Genomic DNA, 19,440 nt, shown 5'->3' with positions numbered 1-19,440 from the left:
TATGTTTTTTTATATGATTACTTTGAGGCTCCAGCTCCTACTGAGCATGTGCAAAATTGCACAATATATACGTATATGCATTTTGTGATTGGCTGATGCCTGCCACATGGTACAGAGGGAGGGGAAATTTTGATTATTTTTTAAATTTACCAGAAAATGTTAAATTGCTCATTTCAAATTCAAAGTAAGTGATATTACTTTGACTTTTTATTGTGTATTTATTAATTGTTAAATTTGACTGTGTTTAGTGGGCCTTTTAAATCTTCATCTTGTTGTATATATTAAGATTCTAACAACCAGCAAGAATGAGACTTTATGTAGAAAACCATGATTTGGATTTAGTTTTACTGATTAGTGGTTAAATTGTGATTTTAATTAATTTGATTGAAATCAAATCCACCCTGTTCATTTTAAATTGTGTAGGGTTTGATTTTTGTTCCTGTGAAACTGAATGGTTGGTTACATTTAGCATTACTTTAGATTTGAAATTTAAATGGTTTTCTGTGAAAACCAAACTATTTTTAACCATTTTTAGATCATACAGATTTTGTAACCATTTTAGAATTGCTGCCCATGGGCGGTTGAAATAAAAGATATGCTAAATAGTTGTGTAGAGCGGCCATGCAGTGCTCTGTGCTCAGGTTGGCCTAAGTTTTGAGTCTTTATAGTGGCTGACGTCTTATTTGGATGGATAGTTAGACTTAGGGCTAGATTTATTAAAGCTGAGCGTATACGCGCCCCTGTACGCCCCAGCTCGCCTGTGGCGGGGCGAAATTACCCACAGGTATTCGCCATTGCACACGAGCACAATTTTGCGCTTGCGTGCAATCCCGCCCCTTGCCCGCGCACAGCCAATCACGCGCGGGCAGGAGCTGTCAATCTCCTCTGTCTGACTAGACCAAGGAGATTAAATTTCGCCACCTTAGAGGTGGCGAAGAGGTTAGGGAAGCGGCAGTCTGGTGACCGCTGCTTGATAAATGACGGCGAGCAAGTTCTTGTGAGAACTTGCAGCCGTAGGGCTTTAATAAATCTAGCCCTAAATGTAATGGGAATGGGACTGCTGAGTGATCATACAACAACCAGAGGAGGTTAGTCACTTAGGCACACACAGCAAAAGGGAGAATAGCATTTTTACAGGGCCCATTTAAAAAAAATAAAAAATGTTTTTATTTATTTTTTAGGGGTATTTGTCAAGCTTTGGTGTAAGGCTTTAAAAACCTGATATATGTATAACTTGCTTTGGGAGTATCTTTACTACATATACTGTATATATATATTATGCATTTAGAATCTGTTTGATATCTCATTCCTTATAATTTTCTTTTAGACAAAAAATAAATACACTGGAAAGCTTAACTCAGCCCGTTTCATTTGATTTTGGTAAGTTCAGAATGATATTCATGTGTCATTTATTATTAACTTTTTTGATAAGCACATTGTTTGTAAAATTACTATTTTAAAGGAAAAAGTTACTGATATTCTAAAATTCTCTAATTTATAGTTGCACAAATGTCCATTGATAATTATCAAAAAGGTTCAAACACATTGTATTTGCTCATGCACTACCAAACTGGTCCTAAGCAAAACACCCTACATGTCTGTTTTACCTCTCATTCACTTACCAATGGTGTCCTGTTCAGATGGATTTGTGTATTTCAGCTCCCAAGCAAGCTTATACCGTGCATAACCCCTTTGCACATTCATATAATAATAAAGGGACAGTCTTCACCTTAGTCATCTTAAAGTCTTACTTTCGATTAAGTTGCAAATAGCCTCCTGCACCTTTTTCTATACCATGCAACAGTAAAAAAGTTATTTTAAAATGACTATTGTTTCTGTTCACTATGAAATGGCTGCCAAGCTCTGCCCACTGATATCACAATTCTGGGTGTACCTGTTGTAATTTTTTAATATCTGTGATTAGTTAATAAGGACTGACATTTAGTGGTTTTGTCTGTCTCAGGGCAAACCAACAAAATACATAGCGAGGCAGTGGAAATTCGAAACCAGTGTTCACGGTTTTTACATTATGTTAAGGTATTTATATACAGGTAAGTTCTTTGTTTTTACTTGATCCTTTTTGTTTTAATATGATATTTATTGTTTTACTAATTTGTGAAATCCGATACTTAAGGAGAACACCACAAACTTACTAGAGAGACGGTTCATGTCGATACAGTTGTATATATAGATGTGTGTATATATGTGTATATATATATGTGTGTGTGTGTGTATATATGTGTATATATATATATATATATATATATGTGTGTGTGTATATATATATATGTGTGTGTGTGTGTGTGTGTATATATATATATATATATATATATATATCTATTTGAATTATATGGTTTTACGTATCAGTACATAATAACAATCAGCTGGCCCTTAGCAGGTCTTAAAATTCGGTAAATACAACCTCAAATGAACAATAACACATGACATATTTCACCATGTCATGATTTATTTAACAAAAATAAAGCCAAAATGGAGAAGCCATGTGTGAAAAACGAAGTACACCTTATGATTAAATAGCTTGTAGAACCACCTTTAGCAGCAATAACTTAAAATAATTGTTTTCTTTATGACTTTATCAGTATCTCGCATCGTTCTGGAGGGATTTTGGCCCACTCTTCTTTACAATGTTGCTTTAGTTCAATAAAATTGCAGGCATTCGTTTATGCATCTCTCTTAAAGGGACACTGAACCCAAAAATTTTGTTTTGTAATTCAGATAGAGAATGCAATTTTGAGCAACTTTCTAATTTACTCCTATTATCAATTTTTCTTTGTTCTCTTGCTATCTTTATTTGAAAAAGAAGGCTATATTTTTTTGGGTTCAGTACTCTGGACAGCAATTTTTTATTGGTGGATGAATTTATCCACCAATCAGCAAGGACAACTCAGGTTGTTCACCAAAAATGGGCCGGCATCTAAACTTACATTCTTGCATTTTAAATAAAGATACCAAGAGAATGAAGAAAATTTGATAATAGGAGTAAATTAGAATGTTGCTTAAAATTGCATGCTCTATCTGAATCATGAAAGATAAATTTTGGGTACAGTGTCCCTTTAAGGTCCCGTCGCAGTATTTCAATCGGGTTCAGGTCTGGACTTTGACTGGGCCATTGCAACGCCTTGATTCTTTTTCAGTCATTCTGTTGTAGATTTGCTGGTGTGCTTGGGATCATGTTGGAATTGTTTGGAAATGGCATTATAACCCTTTCCAGATTGATGTGCAGCAACAATTGCTTCTCTAAGATCATTACTGATGTCTTTCCTCCTTGGCATTGTTAACACACACCTGCTAAGACTTTGCCTTTTATAGAGGTTGTCACACTTGTTGATGGTCAATTAATCAAGGGCATTTGGTTAGCAGCACCTGGCTAGCCTCTTAATTCCTATGGAAGGAGTAAGGGTGTACTTAGTTTTTCACACATGGCTTCTCCATTTTGGCTTTATTTTTGTTAAATAAATCATGATACTGTGTAATATGTCATGTGTTGTTGTTCATATGAGGTTGTATTTACCTAATTTTAAGACATGCTAAGGACCATATGATTGTTATTATGTCCTGGTACGTAAAACCATAGAATTCAAAGAGGGTCTACTTTCTTTTTCACATGACTACTCTCATTTTGTCCTCTGTATCCACGCTGGCCCGCTTTATTGGCATCCAGTTACCCTCCAGAATTCTTGCTGTCAGCATTATTTGCTGCGTTTTCGCTGTGTTGTGAAAATAACCCTTTATTTTGCTTAATAATGGCCCGAAAACGCAAAAGTAGTGATGCTGGCAGTTCTTCAAAGCCTAAGAGAAGCCTACGATGTAATGTATATAGGGTTCACAATTATCTGCGGTTTGGGGTATCCACAATAGGCCTAAGAACGTATCATCTGCAGATACAGGGTACTACTGTGTGTGTATGCAGCCTAAAATTGTCAATTATATTTTGGTCATTTATTTTTCTTTAAGTGAACATAGCTACATCTTAATACTAAAGCAGCAGTCAGTATATAGTCAGAATAAACAGAAAACATTTCTGGTAATTCAGTTTGTTTTACATTTAGGAAGGTCAGGGAGTGAGACCTTAAAATCTGTATGATCACATGTGAGAAACAATACATTACATCTGTTTTTAAAGCTTCTTGTGTGTGTGTGTATATGTGTATATATATATATATATATATATATATATATATAATGTGTATATATATATATATATATATATATATATGTATGTGTGTATATATGTATGTGTGTATATATATATATATATATATATATATATATATATATATATATATATATATATATATATATGTATGTGTGTATATATATATATATATATATATATATATATATATAATCTCCATTGAATAAGAAAACAATTAAATGCAGAACATTATACCAACATGCCATATGCCCTGATGATGATTGGAGTTGCTAAAAGAACATGTAGCCACTAAAAACATTATCATAATCTTACCTAATGCTTATGTTTCTCTTACAAGGTGTATCCAGTCCACGGATTCATCCTTATTTGTGGGATATTCTCATTCCCTACAGGAAGTGGCAAAGAGAGCACACAGCAAAGCTGTCCATATAGCTCCCCCTCAGGCTCCGCCCCCCCCAGTCATTCTCTTTGCCGCTCTAACAAGTAGCATCTCCACAGGAGGGTAAAGTGAATGTGGTGTTAGATTTGTAGTTTTTATATCTTCAATCAAAAGTTTGTTATTTTGAAATAGTGCCGGTTTGTACTATTTACTCTCTAGCAGAAAGTGATGAAGAATTCTGCTGAGAGGAAAATGATTTTAGCATGTTGTAACTAAAATCCACTGCTGTTCCCACGCAGGACTGAGGAGTACCAAGAAAACTTCAGTTGGGGGGAACAGTTTGCAGGCTTAACTGCTAAAAGGTATGTTCAGTCATCTTTTTCTAGTCAAGACTTAGTAATGCTAGAAGACTGACAAGAATCCCCATGTGGGGAAGGTAAGCCATATTCTGAGACTCAGTATAGAAGGAAGGCTTATTTAACAGGGCTAAATGACTGGTGGACACTGTTAAAGGGGCAATCGATTATTTTTTAGTAAAATATAATCGCTATACATGTTTTTATCACTTTTGGAGTGTTATTTGGGGTTTTCTCCAACATAGGTGTGTCCGGTCCACGGCGTCATCCTTACTTGTGGGATATTCTCTTCCCCAACAGGAAATGGCAAAGAGCCCAGCAAAGCTGGTCACATGATCCCTCCTAGGCTCCGCCTACCCCAGTCATTCTCTTTGCCGTTGTACAGGCAACATCTCCACGGAGATGGCTTAGAGTTTTTTAGTGTTTAACTGTAGTTTTTATTATTCAATCAAGAGTTTGTTATTTTAAAATAGTGCTGGTATGTACTATTTACTCAGAAACAGAAAAGAGATGAAGATTTCTGTTTGTATGAGGAAAATGATTTTAGCAACCGTTACTAAAATCCATGGCTGTTCCACACAGGACTGTTGAGAGGAATTAACTTCAGTTGGGGGAACAGTGAGCAGTCTCTTGCTGCTTGAGGTATGACACATTCTAACAAGACGATGTAATGCTGGAAGCTGTCATTTTCCCTATGGGATCCGGTAAGCCATGTTTATTAAGATAGTAAATAAGGGCTTCACAAGGGCTTATTAAGACTGTAGACTTTTTCTGGGCTAAATCGATTCATTATTAACACATATTTAGCCTTGAGGAATCATTTAATCTGGGTATTTTGATAAGATTATATCGGCAGGCACTATTTTAGACACCTTATTCTTTAGGGGCTTTCCCAAATCATAGGCAGAGCCTCATTTTCGCGCCGGTGTTGCGCACTTGTTTTTGAGAGGCATGACATGCAGTCGCATGTGTGAGGAGCTCTGATACATAGAAAAGACTTTCTGAAGGCGTCATTTGGTATCGTATTCCCCTTTGGGCTTGGTTGGGTCTCAGCAAAGCAGATACCAGGGACTGTAAAGGGGTTAAAGTTAAAAACGGCTCCGGTTCCGTTATTTTAAGGGTTAAAGCTTCCAAATTTGGTGTGCAATACTTTTAAGGCTTTAAGACACTGTGGTGAAATTTTGGTGAATTTTGAACAATTCCTTCATATTTTTTCGCAATTGCAGTAATAAAGTGTGTTCAGTTTAAAATTTAAAGTGACAGTAACGGTTTTATTTTAAAACGTTTTTTGTACTTTGTTATCAAGTTTATGCCTGTTTAACATGTCTGAACTACCAGATAGACTGTGTTCTGAATGTGGGGAAGCCAGAGTTCCTTCTCATTTAAATAAATGTGATTTATGTGACAATGACAATGATGCCCAAGATGATTCCTCAAGTGAGGGGAGTAAGCATGGTACTGCATCATTCCCTCCTTCGTCTACACGAGTCTTGCCCACTCAGGAGGCCCCTAGTACATCTAGCGCGCCAATACTCCTTACTATGCAACAATTAACGGCTGTAATGGATAATTCTGTCAAAAACATTTTAGCCAAAATGCACACTTATCAGCGTAAGCGCGACTGCTCTGTTTTAGATACTGAAGAGCATGACGACGCTGATAATAATGGTTCTGAAGGGCCCCTAAACCAGTCTGATGGGGCCAGGGAGGTTTTGTCTGAGGGAGAAATTACAGATTCAGGGAACATTTCTCAACAAGCTGAACCTGATGTGATTACGTTTAAATTTAAGTTGGAACATCTCCGCGCTCTGCTTAAGGAGGTATTATCCACTCTGGATGATTGTGACAATTTGGTCATCCCAGAGAAGCTATGTAAAATGGACAAGTTCCTAGAGGTCCCGGGGCTCCCAGAAGCTTTTCCTATACCCAAGCGGGTGGCGGACATTGTAAATAAAGAATGGGAAAGGCCCGGTATTCCTTTCGTCCCTCCCCCCATATTTAAAAAATTGTTTCCTATGGTCGACCCCAGAAAGGACTTATGGCAGACAGTCCCCAAGGTCGAGGGAGCGGTTTCCACTTTAAACAAACGCACCACTATACCCATAGAAGATAGTTGTGCTTTCAAAGATCCTATGGATAAAAAATTAGAAGGTTTACTTAAAAAGATGTTTGTTCAGCAGGGTTACCTTCTACAACCAATTTCATGCATGGTCCCTGTCGCTACAGCCGCATGTTTCTGGTTCGATGAGCTGGTAAAGGCGGTCGATAGTGATTCTCCTCCTTATGAGGAGATTATGGACAGAATCAATGCTCTCAAATTGGCTAATTCTTTCACCCTAGACGCCACTTTGCAATTGGCTAGGTTAGCGGCTAAGAATTCTGGGTTTGCTATTGTGGCGCGCAGAGCGCTTTGGTTGAAATCTTGGTCAGCTGATGCGTCTTCCAAGAACAAGCTACTTAACATTCCTTTCAAGGGGAAAACGCTGTTTGGCCCTGACTTGAAAGAGATTATCTCTGATATCACTGGGGGTAAGGGCCATGCCCTTCCTCAGGATCGGCCTTTCAAGGCCAAAAATAAACCTAATTTTCGTCCATTTCGTAGAAACGGACCAGCCCAAAGTGCTACGTCCTCTAAGCAAGAGGGTAATACTTCTCAAGCCAAACAAGCTTGGAGACCTATGCAAGGCTGGAACAAGGGAAAGCAGGCCAAGAAACCTGCCACTGCTACCAAGACAGCATGAAATGTTGGCCCCCGATCCGGGACCGGATCTGGTGGGGGGCAGACTCTCTCTCTTCGCTCAGGCTTGGGCAAGAGATGTTCTGGATCCTTGGACACTAGAAATAGTCTCCCAAGGTTATCTTCTGGAATTCAAGGGGCTTCCCCCAAGGGGGAGGTTCCACAGGTCTCAGTTGTCTTCAGACCACATAAAAAGACAGGCATTCTTACATTGTGTAGAAGACCTGTTAACTATGGGAGTGATTCATCCTGTTCCATTAGGAGAACAAGGGATGGGGTTCTACTCCAATCTGTTCATAGTTCCCAAAAAAGAGGGAACGTTCAGACCAATCTTAGATCTCAAGATCTTAAACAAGTTTCTCAAGGTTCCATCGTTCAAGATGGAAACCATTCGAACAATTCTTCCTTCCATCCAGGAAGGTCAATTCATGACCACGGTGGATTTAAAGGATGCGTATCTACATATTCCTATCCACAAGGAACATCATCGGTTCCTAAGGTTCGCATTCCTGGACAAGCATTACCAGTTCGTGGCGCTTCCTTTCGGATTAGCCACTGCTCCAAGGATTTTCACAAAGGTACTAGGGTCCCTTCTAGCTGTGCTAAGACCAAGGGGCATTGCTGTAGTACCTTACTTGGACGACATTCTGATTCAAGCGTCGTCCCTTCCTCAAGCAAAGGCTCACACGGACATCGTCCTGGCCTTTCTCAGATCTCACGGATGGAAAGTGAACGTGGAAAAGAGTTCTCTATCTCCGTCAACAAGGGTTCCCTTCTTGGGAACAATAATAGACTCCTTAGAAATGAGGATTTTTCTGACAGAGGCCAGAAAAACAAGACTTCTAGACTCTTGTCGGATACTTCATTCCGTTCCTCTTCCTTCCATAGCGCAGTGCATGGAAGTGATAGGTTTGATGGTAGCGGCAATGGACATAGTTCCTTTTGCGCGCATTCATCTAAGACCATTACAACTGTGCATGCTCAGTCAGTGGAATGGGGACTATACAGACTTGTCTCCGAGGATACAAGTAAATCAGAGGACCAGAGACTCACTCCGTTGGTGGCTGTCCCTGGACAATCTGTCACAAGGGATGACCTTCCGCAGACCAGAGTGGGTCATTGTCACGACCGACGCCAGTCTGATGGGCTGGGGCGCGGTCTGGGGATCCCTGAAAGCTCAGGGTCTTTGGTCTCGGGAAGAATCTCTTCTACCGATAAATATTCTGGAACTGAGAGCGATATTCAATGCTCTCAAGGCTTGGCCTCAGCTAGCGAGGGCCAAGTTCATACGGTTTCAATCAGACAACATGACAACTGTTGCGTACATCAACCATCAGGGGGGAACAAGGAGTTCCCTGGCGATGGAAGAAGTGACCAAAATCATTCAATGGGCGGAGTCTCACTCCTGCCACCTGTCTGCAATCCACATCCCAGGAGTGGAAAATTGGGAAGCGGATTTTCTGAGTCGTCAGACATTGCATCCGGGGGAGTGGGAACTCCATCCGGAAGTCTTTGCCCAAATCACTCAACTGTGGGGCATTCCAGACATGGATCTGATGGCCTCTCGTCAGAACTTCAAAGTTCCTTGCTACGGGTCCAGATCCAGGGATCCCAAGGCGGCTCTAGTGGATGCACTAGTAGCACCTTGGACCTTCAAACTAGCTTATGTATTCCCGCCGTTTCCTCTCATCCCCAGGCTGGTAGCCAGGATCAATCAGGAGAGGGCGTCGGTGATCTTGATAGCTCCTGCGTGGCCACGCAGGACTTGGTATGCAGATCTGGTGAATATGTCATCGGCTCCACCATGGAAGCTACCTTTGAGACGAGACCTTCTTGTTCAAGGTCCGTTCGAACATCCGAATCTGGTCTCACTCCAGCTGACTGCTTGGAGATTGAACGCTTGATCTTATCGAAGCGAGGGTTCTCAGATTCTGTTATCGATACTCTTGTTCAGGCCAGAAAGCCTGTAACTAGAAAGATTTACCACAAAATTTGGAAAAAATATATCTGTTGGTGTGAATCTAAAGGATTCCCTTGGGACAAGGTTAAGATTCCTAAGATTCTATCCTTCCTTCAAGAAGGATTGGAAAAAGGATTATCTGCAAGTTCCCTGTAGGGACAGATTTCTGCCTTGTCTGTGTTACTTCACAAAAAGCTGGCAGCTGTGCCAGATGTTCAAGCCTTTGTTCAGGCTCTGATTAGAATCAAGCCTGTTTACAAACCTTTGACTCCTCCTTGGAGTCTCAACTTAGTTCTTTCAGTTCTTCAGGGGGTTCCGTTTGAACCCTTACATTCCGTTGATATTAAGTTATTATCTTGGAAAGTTTTGTTTTTGGTTGCAATTTCTTCTGCTAGAAGAGTTTCAGAATTATCTGCTCTGCAGTGTTCTCCTCCTTATCTGGTGTTCCATGCAGATAAGGTGGTTTTACGTACTAAACCTGGTTTTCTTCCAAAAGTTGTTTCTAACAAAAACATTAACCAGGAGATTATCGTACCTTCTCTGTGTCTGAAACCAGTTTCAAAGAAGGAACGTTTGTTGCACAATTTGGATGTTGTTCGCGCTCTAAAATTCTATTTAGACGCTACAAAGGATTTTAGACAAACATCTTCCTTGTTTGTTGTTTATTCCGGTAAAAGGAGAGGTCAAAAAGCAACTTCTACCTCTCTCTCTTTTTGGATTAAAAGCATCATCAGATTGGCTTACGAGACTGCCGGACGGCAGCCTCCCGAAAGAATCACAGCTCATTCCACTAGGGCTGTGGCTTCCACATGGGCCTTCAAGAACGAGGCGTCTGTTGATCAGATATGTAGGGCAGCGACTTGGTCTTCACTGCACACTTTTACCAAATTTTACAAGTTTGATACTTTTGCTTCTTCTGAGGCTATTTTTGGGAGAAAGGTTTTGCAAGCCGTGGTGCCTTCCATCTAGGTGACCTGATTTGCTCCCTCCCATCATCCGTGTCCTAAAGCTTTGGTATTGGTTCCCACAAGTAAGGATGACGCCGTGGACCGGACACACCTATGTTGGAGAAAACAGAATTTATGTTTACCTTATAAATTACTTTCTCCAACGGTGTGTCCGGTCCACGGCCCACCCTGGTTTTTTAATCAGGTCTGATAATTTATTTTCTTTAACTACAGTCACCACGGTATCATATGGTTTCTCCTATGCAAATATTCCTCCTTAACGTCGGTCGAATGACTGGGGTAGGCGGAGCCTAGGAGGGATCATGTGACCAGCTTTGCTGGGCTCTTTGCCATTTCCTGTTGGGGAAGAGAATATCCCACAAGTAAGGATGACGCCGTGGACCGGACACACCGTTGGAGAAAGTAATTTATCAGGTAAACATAAATTCTGTTTTTATTTCAGATGGCAGAATTTTGGACACCTATTTAGGGTTTTAAAGGCCCCACAACTCCGGAGTGGAGAGGGAGGGGGCCTAAATTTCGTGCTTCATTTGCGCTCTTCATATTGCAGACAGCCTCACGTGAAGGGTCCTAAAACTTCTTGAGGACTTCATAGAGGCTTATTTCTTTCATGTAATTAGCAAGAGTCCATGAGCTAGTGACGTATGGGATATACATTCCTACCAGGAGGGGCAAAGTTTCCCAAACCTTAAAATGCCTACAAATACACCCCTCACCACACCCACAATTCAGTTTTTACAAACTTTGCCTCCGATGGAGGTGGTGAAGTAAGTTTGTGCTAGATTCTACGTTGATATGCGCTCCGCAGCAAGTTGGAGCCCGGTTTTCCTCTCAGCGTGCAGTGAATGTCAGAGGGATGTGAGGAGAGTATTGCCTATTTGAATGCAGTGATCTCCTTCTAAGGGGTCTATTTCATAGGTTCTCTGTTATCGGTCGTAGAGATTCATCTCTTACCTCCCTTTTCAGATCGACGATATACTCTTTTATATATACCATTACCTCTGCTGATTCTCGTTTCAGTACTGGTTTGGCTATCTGCTATATGTAGATGAGTGTCCTGGGGTAAGTAAGTCTTATTTTCTGTGACACTCCTAGCTATGGTTGGGCACTTTGTTTATAAAGTTCTAAATATATGTATTCAAACATTTATTTGCCTTGACTCAGAATGTTCAACTTTCCTTATTTTTCAGACAGTCAGTTTCATATTTGGGATAATGCATTTTAATTTAACATTTTTTACCTTAAAATTTGACTTTTTCCCTGTGGGCTGTTAGGCTCGCGGGGGCTGAAAATGCTTAATTTTATTGCGTCATTCTTGGCGCGGACTTTTTTGGCGCAAAAATTCTATTTCCGTTTCCGGCGTCATACGTGTCGCCGGAAGTTGCGTCATTCTTTGACGTTATTTTGCGCCAAAAATGTCGGCGTTCCGGATGTGGCGTCATTTTTGGCGCCAAAAAGCATTTAGGCGCCAAATAATGTGGGCGTCTTATTTGGCGCGAAAAAATATGGGCGTCACTTTTGTCTCCACATTATTTAAGTCTCATTTTTTATTGCTTCTGGTTGCTAGAAGCTTGTTCTTTGGCATTTTTTCCCATTCCTGAAACTGTCATTTAAGGAATTTGATCAATTTTGCTTTATATGTTGTTTTTTTCTTTTACATATTGCAAGATGTTCCACGTTGCAACTGAGTCAGAAGATACTTCAGGAAAATCACTGCACAATGCTGGAGCTACCAAGCTAAGTGTATCTGCTATAAACTTTTGGTATCTGTTTCTCCAGCTGTTATTTGTATTGCATGTCATGTCAAACTTATTAATGCAGATAACATTTCCTTTAGTACTGTTACATTACCTGTTGCTGTTCCGTCAACATCTAATTTTCAGAGTGTTCCTGATAACATAAGAGATTTTATTTTTTAAATCCATTAAGAAGGCTATGTCTGTTATTTCTCCTTCTAGTATACATAAAAGTCTTTTAAAACTTCTCTTTTTTCAGATGAATTTTTAAATGAACATCATCATTCTGATACTGATAATGGTTCTTCTGGTTCTGAGGTTTCTGTCTCAGAGGTTGATGCTGATAACTCTTTGTATTTGTTCAAGATGGAATTTATTCGTTCTTTACTTAAAGAAGTGTTATTTGCATTAGAAATAGAGGATTCTGGTCCTCTTGATACTAAATGTAAACGTTTAAATAAGGTTTTTAAATCTCCTGTAGTTATTCCAGAAGTGTTTTATCTCCCTGATGCTATTTCTGAAGTAATTTCCAGGGAATGGAATAATTTGGGTAATTTATTTACTCCTTCTAGACGTTTAAGCAAATTATATCCTGTGCCATCTGACAGATTAGAGTTTTTTGGGACAAAAATCCCTAAGGTTATGGGGCTGTCTCTACTCCTACTAATGTACTACTATTCCTACGGCAGATAGTACTTCATTTAAGGATCCTTTAGATAGGAAAATTGAATCCTTTCTAAGAAAAGCTTACTTATGTTCAGGTAATCTTCTTAGACCTGCTATATTTTTAGCGGATGTTGCTGCAGCTTCAACTTTTTGGTTAGAAGCTTTAGCGCAACAAGTAACAGATCATAATTTTATAGCATTATTTTTATTCTATAACATGCTAATAATTTTATTGGTGATACCATCTTTTGATATCATTAGAGTTGATGTCAGGTATATGTCTCTAGCTATTTTAGCTAGAATAGCTTTATGGATTAAACTTGGAATGCTGACATGTCTTCTAAGTCAACTTTGCTTTCCCTTTCTTTCCAGGGTAAATAATCATTTTCGTTCCTTTCCTCACAAGGAACAAAAGCCTGTTCCTTCATCCTCAGGAGCGGTATCAGTTTGGAAACTATTTCCAGTTTGGAATATATCCAAGCCTTATAGAAACCTATAGCCAGCTCCTAAGTACCTATAAAGGTGCGGCCCTTATTCCAGCTCAGCTGGTATGGGGCAGATTACGTTTTCTTCAAAGAAATTTGGATCAATTCCGTTCTTAATCTCTGGTTTCAGAAACATTGTTTCAGAAAGGTACAGAATTGGCTTCAAGTTAAGGCCTCCTGCTAAGAGATTCTTTTCTTTCCCGTGTCCCAGTTAACACAGCAAAGGCTCAGCATTTCTGAAATGTGTTTCAGATCTAGAGTTGGCTGGAGTATTTATGCCAGTTCCAGTTCTGGAACAGGGGCTGGGGTTTTATTTTATCTCTTCATTGTACCAAAGAAGGTCAATTCCTTCAGACCAGTTCCGGATCTATCATTATTGAATCGTTATGTTAGGATACCAACATTCAAGATGATTACTGTAGGACTATCCTGCCTTTTGTTTAGCAAGGGCATTATATGTCTACAATAGATTTACAGGATGTGTATCTGCATATTCCGATTCATCCAGATCACTTTTAGTGTCTGAGATTCTCTTTTTAGACAAGCATTACCGTTTGGCTTAGCCTCAGTTCCAAGAATTTTTTTCAAAGGTTCTCGGTGCCCTTCTTTCTGTAATCAGAGAATAGGGTTTTGGTATTTCCTTATTTGGACGATATCTTGGTATTTGCTCAGTCTTCTCATTTTCGAAGAATCTCATACGAATCGACTTGTGTTGTTTCTTCAAGTTCATGGTTGGAGGATCAATTTACCAATCAGTTCATTGATTCTTCAGACAAGGGTAACCTTTTTAGGTTTCTAGATAAATTCAGTGTCTATGACTCTGTCCTTGTCAGACAAGAGAAGTTTAACATTGATATCAGCTTGTCAAAACCTTCAGTCACAATCATTCCCTTTGGTAGCCTTATGCATGGAAATGTTGGGTCTTAGGACTGCCGCATCAGATGCGATCTCCTTTGCTCGTTTTCACATGCGACCTCTTCAGCTCTGTATGCTGAACCAATGGTGCAGGGATTACTCAAAGATATCTCAATTAATATCTTTAAACCGATTTTACAACACTCTCTGACATGGTGGACAGATCACCATGGTTTAGTTCAGGGGGCTTCTTTGTTCTTCCGACCTGGACTATAATCTCAACAGATGCAAGTCTTACAGGTTGGGGAGCTGTGTGGGGGTATCTGACGGCACAAGGGGTTTGGGAATCTCAGGAGGTGAGATTTCCGATCAATATTTTGGAACTCCGTGCAATTTTCAGAGCTCTTCAGTCTTGGCCTCTTCTGAAGAGAGAGTTGTTCATTTGTTTTCAGATAGACAATGTCACAACTGTGGCATACATCAATCATCAAGGAGGGACTCACAGTCCTCTGGCTATGAAAGAAGTATCTCGAATTTTGGTTTGGGCGGAATCCAGCTCCTGTCTAATCTCTGCGGTTCATATCCCAGGTATGGACAATTGGAAAGCGGATTATCTCAGTCGTCAAACGTTGCATCCGGGCGAATGGTCTCTTCACCCAGAGGTATTTCTTCAGATTGTTCAAATGTGGGAACTTCCAGAAATAGATCTGATGGCTTCTCATCTAAACAAGAAACTTCCCAGGTATCTGTCCAGATCCCGGGATCCTCAGGCGGAGGCAGTGGATGCATTATCACTTCCTTGGAAGTATCATCCTCCCTATATCTTTCCGCCTCTAGTTCTTCTTCCAAGAGTAACCTCCAAGATTCTGAAGGAATGCTCGTTTGTTCTGCTGGTAGCTCCGGCATGGCCTCACAGATTTTGGTATGCAGATCTTGTCCGGATGGCCTCTTGCCAACCGTGGACTCTTCCGTTAAGACCAGACCTTTTGTCTCAAGGTCCTTTTTTCCATCAGGATCTGAAATCCTTAAATTTAAAGGTATGGAGATTGAACGCTTGATTCGTGGTCAAAGAGGTTTCTCTGACTCTGTGATTAATACTATGTTACAGGTTCGTAAATCTGTATCCAGAGAGATATATTATAGAGTCTGGAAGACTTATATTTCTTGGTGTCTTTCTCATCATTTTTCTTGGCATTCTTTTAGAATACCGAGAATATTACAGTTTCTTCAGGATGGTTTAGATAAGGGTTTGTCCGCAAGTTCCTTGAAAGGTCAAATCTCTGCTCTTTCTGTTCTTTTTCACAGAAAGATTGCTATTCTTCCTGATATTCATTGTTTTGTACAAGCTTTGGTTCGTATAAAGCCTGTCATTTAGTCAATTTCTCCTCCTTGGAGTTTGAATTTGGTTCTGGGGGCTCTTCAAGCTCCTCCATTTGAACCTATGCATTCATTGGATATTAAATTACTTTCTTGGAAAGTTTTTTTGTTCCTTTTGGCCATCTCTTCTGCCAGAAGAGTTTCTGAATTATCTGCTCTTTCTTGTGAGTCTCCTTTTCTGATTTTTCATCAGGATAAGGCGGTGTTGCGAACTTCTTTTGAATTTTTACCTAAAGTTGTGAATTCCAACAACATTAGTAGAGAAATTGTGGTTCCTTCATTATGTCCTAATCCTAAGAATTCTAAGAAGAAATCGTTGCATTCTTTGGATGTTGTTAGAGCTTTGAAATATTATGTTGAAGCTACGAAATCTTTTCGTAAGACTTCTAGTCTATTTGTTATCTTTTCCGGTTCTAGAAAAGGCCAGAAAGCTTCTGCCATTTCTTTGGCATCTTGGTTGAAATCTTTAATTCATCTTGCCTATGTTGAGTCGGGTAAAACTCCGCCTCAGAGAATTACAGCTCATTCTACTAGGTCAGTTTCTACTTCCTGGGCGTTTAGGAATGAAGCTTCGGTTGACCAGATCTGCAAAGCAGCGACTTGGTCCTCTTTGCATACTTTTACTAAATTCTACCATTTTGATGTATTTTCTTCTTCTGAAGCAGTTTTTGGTAGAAAAGTACTTCAGGCAGCGGTTTTAGTTTGAATCTTCTGCTTATGTTTTTCGTTAAACTTTATTTTGGGTGTGGATTATTTTCAGCAGGAATTGGCTGTCTTTATTTTATCCCTCCCTCTCTAGTGACTCTTGTGTGGAAAGATCCACTTCTTGGGTAGTCATTATCCCATACGTCACTAGCTCATGGACTCTTGCTAATTACATGAAAGAAAACATAATTTATGTAAGAACTTACCTGATAAATTCATTTCTTTCATATTAGCAAGAGTCTATGAGGCCCGCCCTTTTTTTGTGGCGGTTATGATTTTGTATAAAGCACAATTATTCCAATTCCTTATTTTATATGCTTTCGCACTTTTTTCTTATCACCCCACTTCTTGGCTATTTGTTAAACTGAATTGTGGGTGTGGTGAGGGGTGTATTTGTAGGCATTTTAAGGTTTGGGAAACTTTGCCCCTCCTGGTAGGAATGTATATCCCATACGTCACTAGCTCATGGACTCTTGCTAATATGAAAGAAATGAATTTATCAGGTAAGTTCTTACATAAATTATGTTTTTTCATCAACTAATCCCCAGGGGCAAGGTAGGGCCACAGCAGATTGCTGTGGCATGGTGCTGTAGTTTGCTAACTGGTTGTCAGCTTTAGGTTGCTCCAGTTCGGGCATTAAGGGGTTAATTGACTTGATATTTGCTGTCCAACCATTACCAAGCATTAAGATCGTGTGGTGAAATTTTCAGAAAGATTGGATCATTTTTGAACATTTAGTAAAAAAGTGTGCGCTTTTATTATTTAAAGGCACAGTACCGTTTTTTTCTCAAATTGTATTTTTCAGTCTTTGAGTGCTGTCTAAGTCTGTTTAACATGTCTGAGCCTACAGATAGACGTTGCTCTATGTGTTTAGTAGCCATGGTGGAACCCCCTTTACATTTGTGTTTAAAGTGTGCTAATGTATCTATGCATTTTAAAGATAACGTTTCAAAAATGTAGCCCAAGATGATTCTTTAACAGAAGGTAATGAGGATAGTCCACCTTCCTCTCCCCATGTGTTGACACCAGTCACGCCCGCGCAAGCGATGCCTAGTACCTCTAGCTCAATGGTTCCTATTACATTACAACAATTAGCAGCAGTCATGGATAATTTCCTTGCGGCATTTTTATCCAAACTGCCAGTTTTTCCTAAAAAGCGTGATAGCTCGGTTTTAAGAACAGAGTATGAGCAATCAGAAGCTTTGGAAGGTTTATCTGTGGTACCCTCACAACACTCTGAAATGACGGTGAGGGATGTGCTGTCTGAGGGAGAAATTCCGGATACAGGAAAGATTTCTCAGCGGGCAGAATCAGATTCCTTAGCGTTTAAATTTAAGCTGGAACACCTCCGCGTACTGCTCAAGGAGGTATTAGCTACGTTGGATGATTGCGAGCCCATGGTGGTCCCAGAGAAATTGTGTAAAATGGACAGATTCCTAGAAGTCCCTGTATACACTGATGCGTTTCCGATCCCGAAGAGGGTGGCGGAGATTGTGAATAGGGAGTGGGAGAGACCAGGTGTACCCTTTGTTCCCCCCCCTATCTTTAAGAAAATGTTCCCTATAACTTATTCCTGTGACTACTGCAGCGGCTTTCTGGTTTGAGGCGCTGGAGGAGTCGCTCCAGACAGAGACCTCATATGACGAAATTATGGATAGAATTAAAGCTCTAAAGCTGGCTAATTCTTTTATAACAGATGCCGCTTTGCAATTAGCCAAGTTAGCGGCAAAAAATTCTGGTTTTGCCATCATGGCGCGCAGAGCGCTATGGCTGAAATCATGGTTGGCCGATGTGTCGTCTAAAACTAAGTTACTGAATATCCCTTTCAAGGAAAAGACCCTTTTCGGGCCAGAGTTGAAAGAGATTATTTGGGATATCACTGGGGGAAAGGGCCATGCCCTCCCGCAAGATAGGCCTTTTAAGGCTAAAAACAAGGCTAATTTTCGTTCCTTTCGCAACTTCAGGAGGGGTCCTGCTTCAACCTCTGCAACCGCAAAGCAGGAGGGTAACACTTCACAGCCCAAGGCAACCTGGAAGCCTTTGCAGGGCTGGAGCAAGGGTAAACAGGCCAAGAAGCCTGCAGCTGCTACTAAGACAGCATGAAGGGGTAGCCCCCGATCCGGGACCGGATCTGGTAGGGGGCAGACTCTCTCTCTTTGCTCAGGCTTGGGCAAGAGATGTTCCCGATCCCTGGGCATTAGAAATAGTTGCTCAGGGATATCTTCTAGAATTCAAGGACCTTCCTCCAAGGGGAAGGTTCCACATTTCTCGTCTGTCTTCAGACCAGACAAAGAAAGAGGCGTTCTTACGCTGTGTAGAAGATCTAATCAAGATGGGAGTGATATGTCCAGTTCCAGTTACAAAACAAGGACTGGGTTTTTACTCAAACCTGTTTGTGGTTCCCAAAAAGGAAGGAACTTTCAGACCAATCCTGGATCTAAAAATTCTAAACAAATTCCTCAGAGTTCCATCCTTCAAGATGGAGACCATTCGGACAATCTTACCGATGATCCAGGAAGGTCAATATATGACTACCGTGGATCTAAAGGATGCGTACCTTCATATTCCTATCCACAAAGATCACCATCAGTTCCTAACGTTCGCTTTTCTGGACAAGCATTACCAGTTTGTGGCCCTTCCCTTTGGGTTGGCCACCGCTCCAAGAATTTTCACAAAAGTGCTAGGGTCCCTTCTAGCGGTTCTAAGACCGCGGGGCATTGCAGTAGCACCCTATCTGGACGACATCTTGATTCAGGCGTCGTCTTTTCCCAGAGCCATGGCTCATACGGATATTGTTCTGGCCTTTCTAAGGTCTCACGGGTGGAAGGTGAACACCGAAAAAAGTTCTCTGTCCCCACTCACAAGGGTTCCCTTCCTGGGAACATTAATAGACTCGGTAGAAATGAAAATATTTCTGACGGAGGTCAGAAAGTTAAAGCTTCTAAGCACTTGCCGAGCTCTTCATTCAATTCCTCGGCCATCTGTAGCTCAGTGCATGGAGGTAATCGGATTAATGGTAGCAGCAATGGACGTAGTCCC

General features: G+C 40.4%; 1 protein-coding gene across 1 annotated transcript in view; it reads left to right on the top strand.

The window, feature by feature from the left end:
* Nucleotides 1-19,440, top strand: part of MMS22L (MMS22 like, DNA repair protein) — an 881,591-nt gene that overhangs the window by 42,453 nt on the left and 819,698 nt on the right. Inside the window, exons 3-4 of the mRNA XM_053712068.1 lie at nucleotides 1,328-1,380; nucleotides 1,964-2,051. Of these exons, the coding sequence (XP_053568043.1) occupies nucleotides 1,328-1,380; nucleotides 1,964-2,051 (141 nt within the window). The remainder of the gene's footprint in view (nucleotides 1-1,327; nucleotides 1,381-1,963; nucleotides 2,052-19,440) is intronic.

This window comes from Bombina bombina, chromosome 4, assembly GCF_027579735.1.
Source record: "Bombina bombina isolate aBomBom1 chromosome 4, aBomBom1.pri, whole genome shotgun sequence".
Taxonomy (NCBI): domain Eukaryota; kingdom Metazoa; phylum Chordata; class Amphibia; order Anura; family Bombinatoridae; genus Bombina; species Bombina bombina.
The sequence above is the reverse complement of the archived record's forward strand: the minus strand, read 5'-3'. Positions and strand labels throughout refer to the sequence as shown.